General features: G+C 35.5%; 1 protein-coding gene across 1 annotated transcript; it reads left to right on the top strand.

Moving 5' to 3' along the window:
• Positions 1-12,830: 12,830 nt before the first annotated feature.
• On the top strand, positions 12,831-19,819 carry LOC123544873 (calmodulin-A-like). The gene is made up of 5 exons (XM_045330957.2): positions 12,831-12,969; positions 13,523-13,562; positions 16,330-16,461; positions 16,737-16,979; positions 19,252-19,819. Exons 1-5 carry the CDS (start codon positions 12,967-12,969, stop codon positions 19,281-19,283), a joined length of 450 nt encoding a protein of 149 aa, XP_045186892.1. The 5' UTR covers positions 12,831-12,966; the 3' UTR covers positions 19,284-19,819.
• The last annotated feature ends 553 nt before the right edge of the window (positions 19,820-20,372 follow it).

The raw sequence follows: 20,372 nt of genomic DNA, 5'->3' as shown, positions 1-20,372 counted from the left end.
GCCTACCCCAGAAAAAAATCTGCTTGCCAAAATAAGATGACAACAAATTATTTTAAAAAGAAAGGTGATGACCAAACAACAGGGGTGGAGAGGCGGAAGCCATATGAACATACCCTTCAAAATGCCCGGATGATTTCCTATTCATGCACTTTTACACTTCATCTGACCATGTGTAAATCCAATCAAAACTGTTTTAAAAATACGAAACCATCAATCATATTTGTTTCGAACGAGGCGTACGAAGTATTAGAAACTTTGTTTTGTTATCCGTCATGGGTATAAAACCTGGCGTCTTTTAACTGAATCTCTCCCTCAGTCTTTATAATGTCTGGAATAAATGATAGTCCACTGCTGTCGACCGCCTGGCTACGAAATAATAATAATAATAATAATAATAATAACTTTATTTTCTGAAGGTGACATACTAAGTGTACAAATACAGATATTTTACAACTTATTTCCAGTATGGCCTTCAACTGATATACATTCACACATACACACAATCATACAGTCAATTTATAATTTAACATTTATACAAAAAAACACATATCAAAATTACTTAAATTTTCTCGACAAACACGTCTCAAATTAAAGAAGGCTTAAATAAACGTAATGTAACAATAACTATGTTTTAAAAGAATTATCATGCGTCACAAAGATTATACATGACAAATGTTATCATTTTAATACAAAATCTCATACATGACAAATGTTATCATTTTAATACAAAATCTCAAAATATGGAAATTTATTTGTTGAATATTCATGAAAACCGTCAATCTCTCAAAATTTGTGATTCTAATATTATAAACATTTACGAAATACAAATATACAACATTGCTTCATTGAGTGCATCAGAACTGAATAAGTTAATTAAAGGGTTAGATAATCGGGAAAAAATGTGAAACATAATATCGTAATTCATAGCAGCCACATATTACTAACTTTTGTACTTGTGACATATTTAGAACATATAATGCCCTAATCTAGCACAAAACTATGTGTGCGTATGTGCTAAAATAGCTCATCAAAATATATATCATATTTCAGCCACATCAGCCAGAATTGCCTATAAATATGAAAGAGCAACTCCTGTGCATGTTTGTATCTAATGGTGAAATTGTTTATAAATTTCAAGATAAGCCATTGATATTTAATTCATTTTACTTTCGTGTACTTTGACCAATGTCTCTTACACTTAAAACAATGCCAGCGTTAAGGCTTTATTACACAAGTGTAATACCAAAATTATGCAATGGCATATCTCAATCTAACGACGTTAACCTTTACCCTTCTGAATTTCTAAAATGGATTGGTCCATCATTTAATTTGGACAGTTCCACTTGTTTATCAAAGAGGTGTTCATTGAAAACTTACTGACTGAATAGCGAACAATGCAGACCATGATCAGACAGCACGGACGTGCAGGCTAATCTTGGTCTGCGCTGGTCGCAAAGGCAGAATCACTTGCCGCCAGCAGCCTAAAGGTTAAACATTTGATAAAACCAAGTTATCCATTTTAAATTAATGAAATCTGGCTAAACTGCATGCAATAGCGCATTAGATTAAGAACATTAGATCCTATAAATGTGTGTTTCTCCTACGACATGATCAAAATAAACTTCGTACAACGGAAGCTTCTATTTTAATTTACTTAGTAAATGGCGGGTTGTTTGGCGTGACAGAGATTTCTTTTCCATGGTTATCGGACCATTGCGAGCGTTAGATCACAAGAATACTAAATATCTTTCATTTGGAAATCTAAAAAGTCTGAAGTTTAAAGGATTACAACCAACTGTTTATCAAAGTGCGTCTTTTTTGATAATATGACCATACACTCTGTTGATGTCATATATAGTTTAGAATAAGAATATTATCTTGCAAAATAAAACACAGGTGTCTGCCTTTGATATTTGAAAGTTTACATTTGTATTTACGAGTTGTCTTATAATTATATTGTCTACTGTCTACAAATAATGTAGTAGTATTGACATAACAGCTGCCTGTTTACTAAGTTTATATACGTTATTCTGAAATGTCTCCAGAAATTTAGAGAGAAAAAAAACAATGGACACTGCTCTACAGAATATAGTTGTGCAGTAGATTGTATGTATTCTTCTAACTTTTGTTGATGACATTCATTCTCATTGCTAAAGAACCATTTTACTGCCAGATCATACGCTGAAAATACATGGACAACAATTTGGATAAAATCTGATTCTTACCTGATTATAGCCTAACATTTGGCCTCTGACGACAGTCAAATAGTCTGGATTATGTGCAGGATGACAACACAATGTCCTCAGACTGACAATATGGGCCACTTTTTAACCAAAAAACGTTCATTTGTTCTCAAAATTGTTTAAGTTATGGGTTTTACGGTCGTGCCACCATGTGATCTCCTTGTTAAAACAAATTTACATCCATTGATTACAACAATATCTGCAGCTCCATGCTGTCATAAAAGTCTCTAGTTAAAGAAAGTAGATAGAATGTTAAGAATGCTGACGTTGTGAGAAATGTGATTCGTTTTCACATAATATTGTGAATATTTTACTTTTCAAATGAAAAAATGTTTTATTAATTACATAATGATGAACATTTACTTTACAATGTATGTTGAAAAATGGAAATAATTTGAATAAAATGTTCGGTTGTAACTAATTACTACTATTGTTAACATTCCTCTAGGGTCATCAAAGAATAACAATGAAGTACGTATACTTACTATCAAGAGTTTGGATAATTAGCACTTCAAACCATCATACGCATCCGAAACAAGGATTGGTGAGTAACAGACAGTGAGGCGCTTGTAGAACATAAGAACAGAACATAAGTTTTTTTTTTCTAGGAATTTAACCGGAATTCCTTTTGCAACCACACAAATACTACTAGTATTAGTATACATCAAGATCCGATAACAATTACCAATTTTAAATCTCTCCACAGTTCACTATCTGACCTTGACCTTGATATCATATATACATGTACAATAACAGTTAAATATAAGAATACGAAGGCGTAAATGGGTAATTTGTCGCAGTGAAAACTAAAACACTAAGTGCTACACGATGCGATGCAAGCTGGTAAAGGTCCTTGAAAAGTTAGAAGATTTAATTAAGGTTGACGTGTTCACACCTAAGTTACTACTTTTCGTAAAAAGGGTCCCAGAAGTTCATGTCGATAAATGAGGTGATTTGTTTCAAGTAGATTCGTTTTAACTATTCGGCTATTCCTAGAACCTCATCAGATCAAAAATATAATTTTTGTCGAGCCCGCTTGCGGAAGCGAAGACATAGTTGTCCAAATGGCTGTTCGGTGTATGTGCGTGCGTGCGTCCGCGCGTCCGTCCGGATTTGTTTGTCCGGACCATAGCGTTGACATGCATAAAGCAATCTCGTTTATATTTGGCACGAATGTTAATCTCAGTGAGACTGAGTGTCATGCGCAAACCGCATGTTCCTATCTCAAAGGTCAAGGTCACACTTGGAGGTCAAAGGTTAAATTCAATAATGACTTTGTCCGGAGCATTTCTTCTTCATGCATGGAGGGATTTTGATGTAACTTGGCACAAATGTTCACAACCATGTAACGGAGTGTCATGCGCAAGAACCAGGACCCTAGGTCTAAGGTCAAGGTCATATTTAGAGGTCAAAGGTCAGATACAAGAATGACTTTGTCCGGGGCATTTCTTTCTCATGCATGGAGGGATTTTGATGTAACTTGGCACAATAGTTCACCATCATGAGACGGAGTGTCAGGTGCAAAAACCTAGAATTACTTCCCTTTGTTGTTACTATAAATAGCTTATAGAGTAACTTTTTTATTACTGGTCGTAGGGAAAAATCGAGACCACATTTCTGTAGTGCAATATGCATGTTACATCCAATTTTGAGATGTATTTTGACCTATTTCTACTGGTAAGGATTTTTGTGTGGACTTAGATTTTTTTAAAGATTTACTTCCCTTTGTTGTTACTATAAATAACTTATATTGTAACTTTTTGCAATCATTTTTTATTTGGCATAAATGTTTGCCTCAATGAGGCAGGGTGCCATGTGCAACTCCTAGTCTTTTTGACAGCTGGCAGGTTCGACATGTTGCCCGTGGGCATCTAGTTGTAACATTACGTTGATTTTAAATTGGTATTAATAATACCCTGTAAATGAAATGTGTTATAATATTGATACTTAAGAGAGAACTAAGGATAAAACTTACTAGCAACAGGCCCAAGAGTTATAAATGATCGCCGGCGGAAGTATAAATATATCTTATGTATGCGGCAATGACAAGTCCGGTCTAACTAAATCACAAAATATTTATACACTAACATGTGTTTAAGGCTATATTCTATTGTGTTTGGTCTTTACTGAATATGGCATAAAATTTTAACAGTATGAAACGACGACTATGCAATACAATATCCGAACTCAAAGGAACGATTTAATGTGAAATCACTAAAGTTCACGGACATAAGATTTCGTAGTTTCTGCAAAAAACTTACTATTTTGTAGGGATATAAATTTGTGGACATTTCTTATTCTGTTTATTATATACATATTTAGTAAAATAGTACACTATTAAAAGACAAACGGAATATGTGGAATGGACAATAATTGAAATATCGTGTTTAACCGGTAAAAATCGCTAACTTGGCGTCTTTTTGCTAACGGCGTGTCTTTTGGCTTCAAGTAAAATTGTGACAAGATTGTATAGTGGAAGACAATATTTCTCTTGTGGCTGGTAACAAACATAATTTTATAGAAAGTGTAATTGATTTTGACAACATTGTCTTTAAGTGTTACATTTCTATTGGAAAGCAAAATCGATCAGCGAATTTTTTCTGAGAATTTGACCTAGAGCGTTCATGTTCTGAAACAGTCGTGAAATTCCGTTTTAAGTTTAACACCACTAAATCCGGCTGTTCTTTATTTCATTTAAAATCCACTCACTTGATATTCTCGAAAACAAAATTGATTTTCAGAGACTTATATTCCCATTAGAACTATACCGCTTTTATAGAAGAATAGAGAAAAAAATCATAGTTTTGAAACATCTGGTGGGCGGGTTTGGGTAGATTTATTTTCTGTTTTATGACAACTATTGTGTATCTGAATGCAATTCATTAACAGCTAGGATAAAGTAGAGAATACCTGAAAATACATTTGTCCATTAAAAATGTCATGTCACCTGTATAAAATGTAACTTTATAAAACAAAATCAACAAACAATTTACATGCAAATCAAAAACAAAACTTCACTGTGAAATACTAACATTTACTTGATAAATATCTCACTTATAAATTGTGCTATTAATAATAATATTATATCTATTTGCAACAAATTAAATGCCAGACTATAACAATACATTTATGATAAAAAAAATACTAATGTGCCTCAAACCTAAGATGACTTCTCACGATTTGTTTTTGTTGGGTTTAACGTCGCACCAACACAATTATAGGTCATATGGCGGCTTTTCAACTTTGATGGTGGATGAAGACCCAAGGTGCCCCTCCGTATATTATTTCACCACAAGCCGACCCTTGGATAGTGCCACCGGCCTTCAACAAACCTGCTGGATGGCTTCCTTACATGAAGAATTTAACGCCCGGAGTGAGGTTCGAACCGACACCAGTGAGTGGCAAGTGATTTGAAGAAAGCAACCTTAACCACTCGGCCACGGAGGCCCCGAGCTCTCATGAAGTTATTTTAAAGGTCAGCTGGAATGCAGTGATGTTACCATGAGCTGGAATACCTTATCAATGATAGGTCATCTACGGTGGCCTAATGGATAAGGTACCTGTCCCACAATCGGGAGGTCGAAGGCGCGAGCCCTGTCAGAGGCAGAACTTGTTGCTGAAGAGAGACCTGTTGGTGAGCCGCCAGCTAGTTAAATAATGGTTACCGATTGCCTACCTGCCTGGTGCCTGGCATTAAAAAAATAGGAATCGGGAAGTAATGCTGTTCAATGTATGTAGGTGGTGGCACTATGATAAATACACACTTTAGATTCTATCATACAACAAATCACTGTTCTGACGTCACAATTATTACGTCATGGCGTCCAGCGGCATAGCGGCGCGCTGGAAAAGAAACCGGTTGAAAACGGGCAAATGTTTAATGCATGTCATCAAGGATGTACTTTAAAATCCTTTATAACGTGTTAGAATCGAAATAATATAATCTCATTTAGTGATTTGCTCTTGAATAAATCATTGCTTGTCGTTCAGATGCGTAGATCTATTATTATATCACTCGGCATATGGGAAAATTAGACCCATCGATTTTTCACACGAGTGAAAATATTTTATATAGCGCAAAGAAGGAGCCCTTTACTTTATTTAAATTCATGGAAAAAGTATTATAGGTATTTTAGCTTTGCAAACGATGTGATAATATTCAATGCATTGTCTTTCTTATGAATATTTTATTTTAAAAATGAATTTTAAAGAAAATGGTCTTTTTGAGTATACTTTATGTCTGTCTATCTACAGTTAGAAATATAGTAAAATATGGATAATTTGCTGAAATTTCTTCTGTTTAACAAAGAATAAATAGATTCTTATGTGTGCTTAAAGACCTTTGCAAACGACTTAGTAATCTATATTCATTTAGCTATTGTTTCATACTGATTTCAGTTTTCTAGGTGAAGAAGAAAATGGTCTTTTTTAAGCATTTTGCAGATGAGTATAGGTTTTTTTTCCTTATCGGAAAGACTCGAACATTCCCGTATGTTTCCGTCAATTCTTACGGAATTTAAGCTCCTTAACGGTAAAGACTGATATCATCTCACCCGCTAAAGAGCACACACGTACGGATTTATAAATTAGTGGACGCTCCATAATATGATTTGTTTAGCCTACAGCCAATAGTCAATTTTAAGCAGCTTGAGGATCGAAGTTCAAAATTTAAAACAGAAACGTTGAAATTTAAAGCGGCATATTTCGGGCAAGTTAGAAGCCGAAAATAAAATATTCAAATTTTGAAGGAATGATGTTGAATTTCGCTTACATTGAATTTCGCACTCGGAAATCGAAATTAAAATAAAAAGAATTCGTCGAATTGCGAGGCAGAATTGAAATTAGATCCAGCAGGATGACCGAAATTCAAATATTTTGAGGGGAGCGGTCGTCCAGTGAATAATGTGTCGGCCGCTCAACCCACGGGGTCGTGGGTTCGAGCATCTGTGAAAGGGGTCACGACCATGACTTCTCATATGACACCAGTACTGACTTTTCCCGGAAGCTGGCTGTTTAAAAGATAGTTTCATATTCAATACCAGTTTTAAATTCGATTGCTTTGAAAATTCGAGCATGCTTGAAATATAATACCGAGAATAATCTATTTAGATTTTTAACAAGGAGCTGTGTTCAATAAACGCTTGATGCCCCCACCCCCCCCCCCCCCCCCCCCCCCCCCCCCCCGTGGCATCCTTGTCGATACAAAGCAACCTAAGTCCAAAACGAGGTCAAGTTCAAGGTCAATGTCAAACTGAGGCCAGGTGATGTCTGAAGATGAGGAATTGTCACGGTATAGGACTTTAATATTAAAACGGGGAGAAAATGTGTAGGCGGCCGGGTAGCTCAGTCGGTAGAGCATCGGAACGGTATTCTGAGGCCCCGGGTTCTAGTCCCGGTCTGGCTGCACATTTTTCTCACCCTGTGACATTTGGCGCCCAACATGGGACCGTGACAGCATTACACTGGTTAGTCTCCGACGCCTGTAATTGCTTATATATAAAGTACCCGCTGAAATTCGAGGACGAATTTCAAAATGGTGGGGAAATATGTCACGGTATAGGACTTGAATATTAAAACGGGGAGAAAATGTGTAGGCGGCCGGGTAGCTCAGTCGGTAGAGCATTGGAACGGTATTCTGAGGCCCCGGGTTCGAGTCCCGGTCTGGCTGCACATTTTTCTCACCCTGTGACAGAATGGTCACAGGTTACATCAGCATTAGTATCAAGTCATTCTAGTAAGGGGTATTGATGCTGGACGAAACGGTCCCATTTGGTTAACCTCGTACGGATGGACGGACGGGCGAACGGACGGACGAACGAACGGACGGATGAACAATCACTATATGCCTCCCGCATCAGTAGATGCCGGGGGCATAAAAACTTGAATTTCGATATATCCGATCTTGCACGATTTTTAATCTTTGAATCTTGAGCAGATCGCAGTTTCAGTATTATACTGAAATTCAGCTTTTCAAAATTTGAAGTACGATTTTCGAGATGGCTCGACACTAATTGCTTGCTCGATATTTGACTTTTTCATTTCAATATCAATCTTGGAACAGGCTGTTTATTCAATACGAGATCGAAATTTGGCTTTTGGAATATTATAAATTTCGATCATTGAGCTGGCCCGAAATTAAAAGCTATTTTGCAATTTGACGTTTTTCGATCTTCAGGTGTAGCTTAGGATCAAAATTCGATAAGTTATGAAGTTGAATTTCGATCTTCGAGCTGGCATAAGATTCTAAGCTAGTTGGACACCGCTCACGACATAATAATAAATGTGCAGTTATTTGATTACATAAAAACTACTTAAAATCTTTATTTCATAATCATGAACATCAAAGAAAGTATTATAAAAGCGAGTTTCCATCTGATTGTAACAAAGGAGAAATTACTTTTGGAAAGTCATTGTTTGGTTTTATAATAATGTGTTTGTTGAGAATACCGTTATAAATGGTATTCTGATTAAACCACCAACAGCCATTTAAGTTTCTATTTTCTAATCTATCTTTGCAATCACTGTAAATTAGACTTAACAATACCCCTAAATCCATATGATCAAAAGTATTAATGTAACGGTACATTGGCGAAGAAGGGTTAGACATCGGCCTGAAATACGGAGTAGGCCGAAAACTAGCGAACAGTCTCGACAGCCGATTTACCTGGCCAAACGTATTATCGGCTTTTGTGGTGATTTTCACGATGGGGCTAATTTTCCCATATGGCTACGCCCTCGTGATATAATTCCTTCGCACCTGAACTCTAAGCAATGATTTACTCAACGACAAATCACTGGATGAGATATATTATTTCTTAACAACATATGAAATACAAAACCGGAACTGACGTAACGTTATTAAACGTCAACGTCAAATCCCACTAAAAAGCGGTACACATTTATGATGCACAAGGACTGTCTTTTGGCCTAATGAAGATATGATTAAAAAGTAAAAGACTTAGGCTAATGTGCAGAAACACATAAAGCTAGTGAAGTCCCAATGCTATCATGGGAGACAAATTAAAATTATATCCTAATCTATTCGTTGGTAGGACAATGAAAGTTTATATACCAAAGATCCGTTTAATAACGTTACGTCAGTTCCGGTTTTGTATTTCATATGTTGTTATATTATGAGACGCCATGATGTAGAGTAATTCTCGGAATTTGTCATTTTGATAAAGGCCTTAAGGCCGAAACGTTAATAAAACTGAGTGAGAACTATAGAGTTTTTACTTTTTACTTTTACATATATAATTTAAATGGTCAGTGTGATGGAGACAGATTAATTACCTTAGAACTGTTTGATCCGTAATGTTCATGAATGGAAATATTTTGTGTAGCGCATGAATACCTTTTTGATGTGATTAGGAATAACATAAAGATTCTATGTTTGTAAGAATTACACTTATAACTTTGGTAGCGGGTATACCCGTCCTAAACAATTGTTGTAAGAAACTTACGCTTCGTGCTGAAATACAACACTGAAACGTCTCTTCTTCTCGAGACATAAAGTTCTTCCTCCGCCATCTATACCTAGCATGCATTTGGTGCATGCAGATTTTCATAGAATGATATAAAAATAAACTAAAACGCAGCTTAGTAAAAGCAATCACAGTGCTATTGAGAAAGGCACAAGGAAGAAATAGTAGGCCTATTTATACTTCGACTACTTGAGACTTGCGTAGAGTTACATTTAATTTTGTAGTACAAAAAAATGTAATCAGGCTTTAATACTTAAGTAAAAAAACAGCATGGATAATACCATACGTGCTCCAAGAAAAAATAAAAACAACAAACCACAACTGGAATACACTCACATTTCAGCTATGAATGTATGAATACGATGAATATGCAATAGGACATATGTTACTAAATGGCTTACCTCACACTTGGAACTAATTGGCATATTGCAGAAATATCTGATAAATGTTATTTCTAATGCTGTACATGCACTATCGAACGAGAAATCATAACGTAATATATTTATTTTGCGACTATCCAAGAAATGCCTTTGTCACTATTTTGATATTTCCGCCACACAACTATTTGGCGTTGCAGTCACAATTTGATATTGCAGTCACCATTTTGAAACTGGAGTCACTACTTTGTATTGCAGTCACTATTTGGTATTGCAGCCGCAGCCACTATTTCGTATTGCAGTCATTCTTTGTTATAACAGCCACTATTTCGTATTGCAGTTATTCTTCCTAGACATTGTTCTAACAAATATCTGTTATTCAACTGCGAAAAAAAGTTCAAAACCTGGTCGCAAATGCTCTATGTTGGTTTTCTCATGGCGCGGTTCATTTATGTTTCTGCTCTACAAGATAATGAACCAGAATCACTAAATCAAATGTTGCTCGAGTTTTCTTAGAAGTCGAATTGAGTTTGTTTGAATTTGAATGCTACAGCCTAATGAGAGTCTACGAAAGACCAAATCAATACCGATTGAATTGCCGAGCGACATAAAACAGGCATTATTTTAATCTCATAAGTAGTGTCCATTTTAGTATTTTGGGAGAGAGCTGATCTAATAAATACACACGTGTCTCCAACACAGCAAATGAACGATATCTAACTTTCTCCAAAGGGTCTCTGCAATAGTTCGTCTAGAAAGGTAGTGAAGTGTATGTTTTGGTTATGTTGTTGTTGCTGTTTATTTTCTCAGTTTTTACACGCTTTACAAGTTTGTTTTCATCGCCTGTAGTTATTCTAAGTCTGTGGCTTGAGTAAATATCTCAGATAAGAAAAATATTTGAATGTTGCCATTCTGATTTTAGGATATATGGCTTTTTAATCAATCACATGTGAAACTATGTCATAGAAGAAGAGTGTTTGTGACAGTTGTATAGATTTTGAGTCAGCTGTTAAAACGACTGTCTTTAATTTCACCAGCCTATGTATATATCGAAAGTGAACAAATATGTTCCATGCTATATAGGTCTTATTGTATGCGCCACTTTCCGTCTGTTAACCAAAGATTCGACCATTAAATAATAATTCATAGTGGTATCTACGACAATTATGTAGGACAAAATGCTTTCAAGATGAAATTCACGTACATCCGTTGATGAAATGTCGATATAGTTAATGAAGTTTTTGTTGTGACTTAAAACTCAATGTTCATGTCAGGTTCAAAACGTTTTTGGAATTTAAAAAATTAGTGTTGATCCTAACATAATTATGTCGTACTAGAGAAATGTGTGAGGCTTAATTTGCGATGCCGGCCTGACACCGACGATAATCACACAGGAGACGGCTGGACATAAACCAGCACATCGAAGGTGGTCGTTCTTCAACAGCAACAATAGCAGGACTGCTGAAACATCAGGGTTCTACAGAATTTCAGACCAACGAAACGCCAGGGACCCAGTTGTTTGCTCCGACGTGATCATCTCACTAAAAACGCGTGCTTACTACCAACTTTATATGGTATCACTGTATTGCCTATATATACCTCTGACTCCAGATATCTGTCACTGTCGAATAAGAGTGCCATGAAGTGGCTACCAGGGAAAAGTTGCTACCAGTAGCAGATCACTGAACCTCTTGTAAACAATACAAGAATCAAATCACTATCTAACCCTAACCTGATTGAAACTGAACAAAAAATAAAAATTATGGTTTATTAAACGTTGCCTTGCACGATGCGATTACATATCGTCTTTATCTCAGTTTTGTTTCCTATAATAGTACCTGTTCTTGTGCATCTTTCATTTAGTCATATTTCATGTTAAAATATGTACGTTCTAATTGATGTTAAAATCATATAACCTTCGTCCACTCTATCCAAGATGAAACATTTCAGATTGTGGGAGTAAGTGTACCCTTCAAAGAGGGGAAACTACAGAAATTGCCAGAGTGACAGACCATCAAGAAACTACTTGCAGACAACTGGTTAAGTGCAGCAATTAGTGACCAGATCACTATAACTAGCCGTATATGAGGAGCTTGGACTGGACGCACAGTCGGACGGAATACAGTAAGTCATTATTGCTGGAGGAGCGCAGGGACACGAACTCACGACCGCAGGTTTCGTAATCAAACGGTGGACAGCTATGTCACACCATATATAGCTCCCTTCGGATATAGCTCCTCTGGGAGCTATATTCGCAGCATCTTTTCGTACATTTTTCCATGTATAAGGAGTCATATTCTTGTTTGTACATGCTTGCGTTCGTATACAGCTCTTCTGTCCCAAGGAGCTATATACGAAAACGTGTTCCGAGGAGCTATATCCGAAGGGAACTATATAGGGCGTGACACAGCTGCGTCTGCTCTACAAATAAGCAGTATTTTTCCAACAGGTAAAAAAGGAACCGAAAGAGAAAGGAATTATCTAATTTAGTGATCGATTTATTTTATGATATCCTTACATTTATTTGAAATAAATGGTATCTTTATTAAATTCAATTTGTGATATTCAAAAATCATATAGATCTAGGGATATCAAAGAATGAAATTAAAAATGTCATTAATAAACGAATATTGGATATCACAAAATTACATTACCCTTCAAACACAAGCGGATAGTAAATGGATTTATCTCGCCCATCAAAATCCGCTTCAACAATTATTCCCCGTGTAGCACCTCTCAGTTATCAATAATGACTAGAGGGTAAACCGGTTGTTGTATTGTGGGAATTGACGTGTTTGACACAGCGATATATTTTCAATTTTCTTTTGATCTGGAATTTTTCTACACTAATTTGCGGAAAATATGGTATGTAGTATCTTACTGTTTCAATATGGCATGATTATAAGTGTAATTAACGTTTATATTGGAAGAAAATCAAAAATAACTGAAACAGGTGTGGCATTGTTTACAAAATGGGTTTGTCAACGCTTTATACAGGTGTATTCAATTGATGTATGTATACAGACAGTCCGTTAACCAGTAAAATATATATAATGGATATAACATTTAATCATATAAATGGTTAAACAGTTAAAAAGTGTATATATTCTACGAGTTTATCTGTGTTGAACGATGAAGGTTTGGTCGAGAACTAGTTTACTTCTGTGTTCCGTGACGCATTCTTTTATAGATTGGGGACCCAGACGGGAAAAAGTATTATTGTAAAATGTAATGTATAGATGTATTTGAAGATAATATCATTCCCGAAAAAAATGTTACAGTGAACTCTAACTTAATCAGTTTAAAGGGTCGTAGATTTTTGTTTATTTATAAGTTGATATGAATTTACAGTACTTTAACTTTATAAAAAAACAACATAAGATTCATGAACCATATGATATGATTTTGTTTGTTTCAGCCTCTTACCGGTGTGAAACTGAATGCTAAACAACAAGAAGGTAATATATTATTTACGTTTGGTCAGTCTGCTTTGTTTATTTAAATGGACATAGCCCTCGTTCTATATTACACTCTCAGCGGACAGGAACTGTATAAGCAGAATCAGATTATTATTTATTTTGCATACCGTACGTAGCAAATAACATTTTACATTTAATACGCAAAATGAAGTTAGCTTGATTGTGATATGCATTTGTTTAAAAGCACCCAAACTTCTGCAAGGAAATGATTCCAGGAGATATGAAAAATATATTGATTAATGTACGTATTATGGTGTAAGGCCCATCAGTTTCAGATACAATAGGATTATCGATCAAATACAATTATATCCAATACAAATTTTATTTAAAGTCGGTGCATATATATAAAACAGAAAAAAATAGCCATGTAGGCCTATATCTATTTACCGACAAAGATAACAAATCAAGTAACATGCAAATCAACATATCATATAAGTTATTACACATTATTATCACGACATAGACATAGGCATATGCACTGAATATAAATACATGTTAAAACCTGTAAGAATTGCGCTAATCTTGACCAAGGGCCTAAGGATATGTTCTCTGTGACGATTTGATAAAAGACAATGTTTCTGAAATCATTCGTTCTTGTTGGGAAGTTAGCAGTTACTTACAGAGAACAGGTTTGGTTTGTGTACTGGTACAGAATCCAGGAACACTGTGAGGCTAACTGCCTGAAACTCTGTAAAAAAGGGCCCAAAACAAACAAGTAGGCTAATTAATTGTGAATGTGAGGTTGGGGATGTGGTACGGGTTGTAGCTAATTTGTTTTTAGTATTTCTCGAAAGACGAGGTTGACACCGAAATCACTGTTATCTTAACACGTATTTTGATACATTGCGAAACCTGAGAATCGTTTTTCCCTGATTTATTTTCATCGCAGGCAACTTCCCCGCAAGTTGACCAGTGGTCGTGGATGAATGTCTTTAGATGTATCTTTACTGCAAGTTGTCATGGAGGCTTTGACCTATCTCAGCGTTCGTGTTTGCGGCCTCTAGCTGTATAGAGTTGTGCTTGATATAAAATTAATTACTATGGCGGGCAAAACAAAGCTGGACTCTGTGTTTCGGACAAATAGGACTAAACGCATCCATCCTGTGACACTATGGTCAATCATATCCGCACATTGCAAGCTCAGAATGATCGAGACTAGGCATTCTCGTTGTATATTGTTGTAAAATAAGTTGACGTTTTACGGTACTCCTACCATGATTACCATTCTAATGCCAATAACAATTTAGTAACTGCATGTCAATGTGTTCTGTAAACAACAACAGGAAAAGTAGGTACGTCTGAGCTTGAAGAACAGCCTTGATCGCTATTGTGAAAACCTTTGCTATGTTTTGATGTTGCAAACAAATATTAGAATGCAGTTCGCCACAGTCCGACATGTAACTTTCATAGAAAGACATTAAATTATTCTTTGTCTTTTAGTGAAGGTGTTGAGTCTTATTATAATCACTTTGAATGGCGTCCTGACAAAATACTTTGGATGTTATTCGCGTAGGAGCATTAGTATTTATTTGGGTTTGTCGGTAGGGGGATGGGGTGCTGCTCCTACGACTATGCCTATGGTTGTGACTCCTTGTAAACTATCATTTTATAGGGTGTGCATTTCGGGCTAATTATGCAGCCTGCTGTCTGCATATAAGCTTTCACTGATTTATTGTTTAAAAACAAGTTTCATTAGTACCATATAGATGTTGTTTCCCAAAGTCATGCATTCATTTGACTTTTTATATACTACTCCCTTTATTATGATAAAATTGATAAAATATTTCATTATAGATCTAGTTTATTATTTTTTACCAATATAAAAATAAGATACACGTATAGATATTTACATTTGAAAACATTCACAAGTTACTGATTTCCTGACATTTTTAACTACGTACGCCTTATGTATTAATAGTACCGGTAAATACAAGTATGATTGACAGATATTTTTTGTGTTTTGAAGGCTTACTTTGAAGAGGATGTTGTATAGGAGAGATCGTGTTTGTATACAAATCCGTTGTATTTTCTATTTTTAGAAGACAGTGATCGGGTAGGCAGAAGCCGAATGTCCATTTTTTTGTGTAAACAGTGATGGTTTTTCTAATGGCCTAAACTTTTTTAAAACACAAATTATATCAAAACTTTTGATCAATGGAAAGGTTATAAAACAAGCAATTTATTAATTACTTTTAATTATTTATTTCGAAGTAAAATGGATTAATTATGAACGCTTAACTTACAGTGTTTTTCTAAAAGTTTTGAACATCACTACGCCGCTATTAAAATTATATGTCATTTAAAACAGTTATTCATTTAAAAAGATACATTTGTATTTGAATACGAAAATATGAAAATTGTAAGTATTTCAAAACTTTTTGAATTTTGAAAATCGATAAATGAGCGAAAAAGTTAATAAAAATTAATAATTCTGATCCCATACACAAACAATGTAAAAACATTTGTTTTGCCCACCACCAGATAAACAGCATTTGTTTTGCCCACCACCAGATAAACAGATGTTAATGTGTGACGTCACGGCGATCTCTCCTATTGGCTGGCAATATGTTTTGTAAACAATGTCCCTAGGCGGGGGACGTTTGTAACTCTGGTTACATTTTCTTGTTACTAATGTAAACACATTGAAGCGCCCGACAGATTTATCCAGTTGTTTAGTACAGTAAGTAGACCACAAGAATCGACCAGCCAACTTGATTGATATAGGAACATGTTTCACTGGTTTCAGAGTTGAAGGAGGCGTTTATAATCTATGATAGTGATGGAGATGGCAAATGTAACAGGGAACAGGCCGCAATGGTGCTCAGAAGTATATGTCTTAGTCCAACAAATGAGGAACTTAACAACATCCTTGGGGATAGTAAGTAATATTTCTGAGCAACTCTGCTATCAAAAATTATTCTTTGTCTAATAGTATTATTTCACAGTAAATTAAAAGTATGACCTGTGGAATGATTTAAACCTGAATGTAGTGTCAGGAAGCACATGCTCGATTAATAGTGAATCTTTATTTCCCTTAAGGTGCTGTCAATAAGTAGTGTATAGTTAGGGATGTTTTGCGACGCTGTTGTCATTAGGCCTACTGATATGAATAAATGAATGCCATTTTCATTTAACTGTTTGTGTTTACTACAGGAGAACGTCTTTTCTCATTAAATGAACTGCAGTCGATAATAAGTACAAAGGCTCCGCAATTTGAGACAGAAGACGAACTGAAAGATGCCTTCCGTATATTTGACAAAGATGGCGCCGGTTACCTTGACGCAAAAGAACTCCGTCACGTGCTTGAAAATCTTGGCGAAAGAATGAGAGCTGACGAAGTAGACGAGATGTTTCGAGAAGTTGAAATCAGTGGTGATAACCAAATTAACTATGAAGGTAACTTCTTAGAATAAAATTTAAAATGGCAAGTTTTGTCAATCTTTACAGTTAAACTTACAGACATTTTGTCCGATAACTATAAAAATGTTTTATGTTCAAAACATATTGTCTGTTATTCTGATATCAAAGTCCGTTAAAATATGGGAATCTTCTTGGCGTTCACAAAATATTGGAATAATGAGTCACATTTGTACAGTATTCCATTCCACAGTAAAATGATTTCCCAGGAACGTTGGAGCATGTAAAGCCTCAATATTGACAGCGCTAATATTGGTTCTGTTTGGTATGTAGTGTCTTATATTTCCGCTAAATCACACCAGAACATTTAATATCGCCCATGAATTCAGATATGACATTATTGTTATGTGGCACGCAAGATCACGTTATGTCGATATTTTCCTGCGGGAAGTCTTTCATCCAAGTAATTGTTTTACCACGGAAGTAATACTTTTTAACGATCGCCAGACTCCTCCATAATATAACTCGCTCAAGCTTATGATCGCTAATTTAAGAAATACATAAACATAGATTTCATTTGCATGATCACATTCCTTTTAAGCTTAATTTCGCAGGGTTAATACTGTTAAGATTCCCCTCCCCTCAACACAACATCCTAAGAGTAATGGGACGGTAGTATAAATTGTGTGCAACAAAAATCATACGCATAGTTATGTTAGAAGGGGCCCTTTTCCGGCTATACATAACAAAAAATAAAACGACCATCCATTCTTTCAAAAATGCTTTAAATGATAGAAGCAATCTGAAACCCAACGCTCTGTTTAAAATTGGTCAGCGCAAGCTCCAGATGCTTCATACTCGCCTAAGACTGGGTTGTAGTTCATTAAACTTTGATCTCCATCGGCGTTCACTAATTGACTCTCCCTTGTGTAGTTGCGGCTTAGTCGAAACAGTTAGTCATTTCTATTTATCCTGTTCCAACTACACCTAGCAAAGGCAAAATCTTTTGACTAACCTCCCTTGTCCTGCTACGATTGACAACCTTCTGTTCGGCAACGAGCATCTATCTTTTGAACAAAATAAGCATGTCATAATCAAAGCTCAGCAATTTATAGCAGCGACAGGTCGTTTTGATCCGAGTCACAACGGTTGATGAGTGGAGGTCCCCGAGTAGCTGAATATATATATATTTTACATTACTTTCTTCTATTTTCGTATTTCTTTCATCCGTCTACATTAGGTTGAAAAATACTCAGTTTTTATCAGTTTCTACTTCAATTTTTTTCTAAGTTCATTTTTCTACGACGTTAATCATTTAACAGTACTAATCTTGTTGCAACCTGTCATGACAAAAATTTATTTGTATGTATTAGGAAATGGATTCATATAAGTTACCTTGTAACTTTTTTCCTAATCCTAACTGTATTTGTTACAATGATGTTTATGTTATGTGTACCTGATTGATTGAAATAAATACTGTTTAAACTAAAAAATAAAACTTTTCAGAATGGAAAGATAACTTAATTAGAAATCAGTATGTTTTATGATACACTACAAAGAACAACTACAGTTTTACGGCACTTTTCAAACGTATTACGCGGCTATAGAATTAGTTTGCGTTCTTACATACTTTAATCCGGATCAAGCGGTTTTTTTTTATAAATAGGTACTGCCTAAAATACACTGAAATATTTTATTTTCACTACTTACATATAAAGGTACTATCAAATGTTAAACATCCCAGAGGCGTGGCCGTTTTGATGATGCTCCAATCTCATACGGTTTCATTTGATTGTGTGAGTTACTGATATGAGCCGCGCCATGGGAAAACCAACATAGTGGGTATGCGACCAGCAAGGATCCAGACCAGCCTGCGCATCCGCGCAGTCTGGTCAGGATCCATGCTGTTCGCTTTCAAAGCCTATTACAATTAGAGAAACCGTTAGCGAACAGCATGGATCCTGACCAGACTGCGCGGATGCGCAGGCTGATCTGGATCCTTGCTGGTCGCATACCCACTATGTTGGTTTTCCCATGGCACGGCTCATATAATGTACAATAATAATACAAATTTAACAATTACATTTGTAAAAATAAGCACTTTGTAAAAAGGATTATTTTGCGATTATACTAAAAAAGTGGGTCTCCCTGGATGTTCGAATAACATTTCACGCTTACTCCACAAAAGAGGTTTTTAACATGACGAACCACATATTTATTAGACGTTGATTTAATGATTGCCCTAAACAAGGATTTATATGTGTACACTTTCCGCATACTAGTATTGTAGCTTTGCTGTTTCCATTCACAGATATGGTACGTACTATCCAGTGCCTGTATTGAAGAGGGAACCAGCCTGTGTTGATGAGGGAACCAGAAAAAAAACAAGTAGAGTCATCACCATTCCATGAACAATTGTTGTGTGTAACAAACGCTTGCATTTTTATAGTTTACTGTTCTTTTATGTGTTTATTTTCTTAATTATTAAAGTGTGATACAACAAATCCTAGAGATGAAAGATATGTATAGATCTGCCAGGCCTCTACGCATTCCATGGACGTTGTGTTTTTTCATATAGCATAATAGCATTGACGAGTTAGTATTCGATCTTACAGGAATTTTGTTTCTTTCTCTGAAAATAATTTTAGTAGATGAGATGAGATGACGTCGAAAATGAACACAGTTAAATATACAGATACGTCTTGTCTGGCTTTGTTATTGTCAATGTGATAGAAAAAACTGAGTTGTGTTTATTTTTGTTGGTGTTTTGGTCATTTTATAGAATCATATTTATATAGCACTACTTTAACTTACAGATTTTTGTGTTCAGATAAAAAAGGGACTAGTTGTAATTTTATAATAAAGTTTCAAACATTGTTCGTTATCTCTTTCAATTTGATGTTTGTACGAATGTGCCAACAAAATTATTTCGGTCGTGTCTTCTGGGATCCACACTAGCTATGCTTTGCATAAACCATTTATATTCTGCCTCCATTAATGTAAATCTAATGTTACAAATATAACAGAACTAACATAAGGCAAGTTATTGTTTTGTCGAACTGGAGACAGATGAATATTAAAGTCGGTCAGCTTGTTCTATGGAAAGAACACCGAGTAGGAATTATTCCGACAGAAAATAATACCGATTTTGCTGTCAGCAATTAGTAAGTCAAGCAATAGCTTGAACTAAGTAAATATTTGATGTTAACAGAAGCAAAATCAATGTCAAAGGTTTTTGATGATCTGCCGTACTTGTAACCCCGAACCGAGTTCTGCATGACAGTTGATGAATAAGCGATGCAAATATTATTTTTGACGTTTTGATAGAAGACAGCAGGTGTTAGAATTACTTATATGCCTTGTGTTCTGTACTTACGGCAACTGCACATGTATACTATTTTGGACAGTTTCGATGGTGCAGGCAGTACAGCG

This window comes from Mercenaria mercenaria, chromosome 1, assembly GCF_021730395.1.
Source record: "Mercenaria mercenaria strain notata chromosome 1, MADL_Memer_1, whole genome shotgun sequence".
NCBI classification, from domain to species: domain Eukaryota; kingdom Metazoa; phylum Mollusca; class Bivalvia; order Venerida; family Veneridae; genus Mercenaria; species Mercenaria mercenaria.
Note: the sequence above shows the minus strand (reverse complement) of the source record. Positions and strands in the feature narration are given on the sequence as shown.

Coding starts and splice junctions, on each gene's coding strand:
- LOC123544873 (XM_045330957.2), top strand. Junction 13,563..16,329: donor GAATGCTAAACAACAAGAAG/GTAATATATTAT, acceptor CACTGGTTTCAG/AGTTGAAGGAGGCGTTTATA. Junction 16,980..19,251: donor TAACCAAATTAACTATGAAG/GTAACTTCTTAG, acceptor TTCCATTCACAG/ATATGGTACGTACTATCCAG.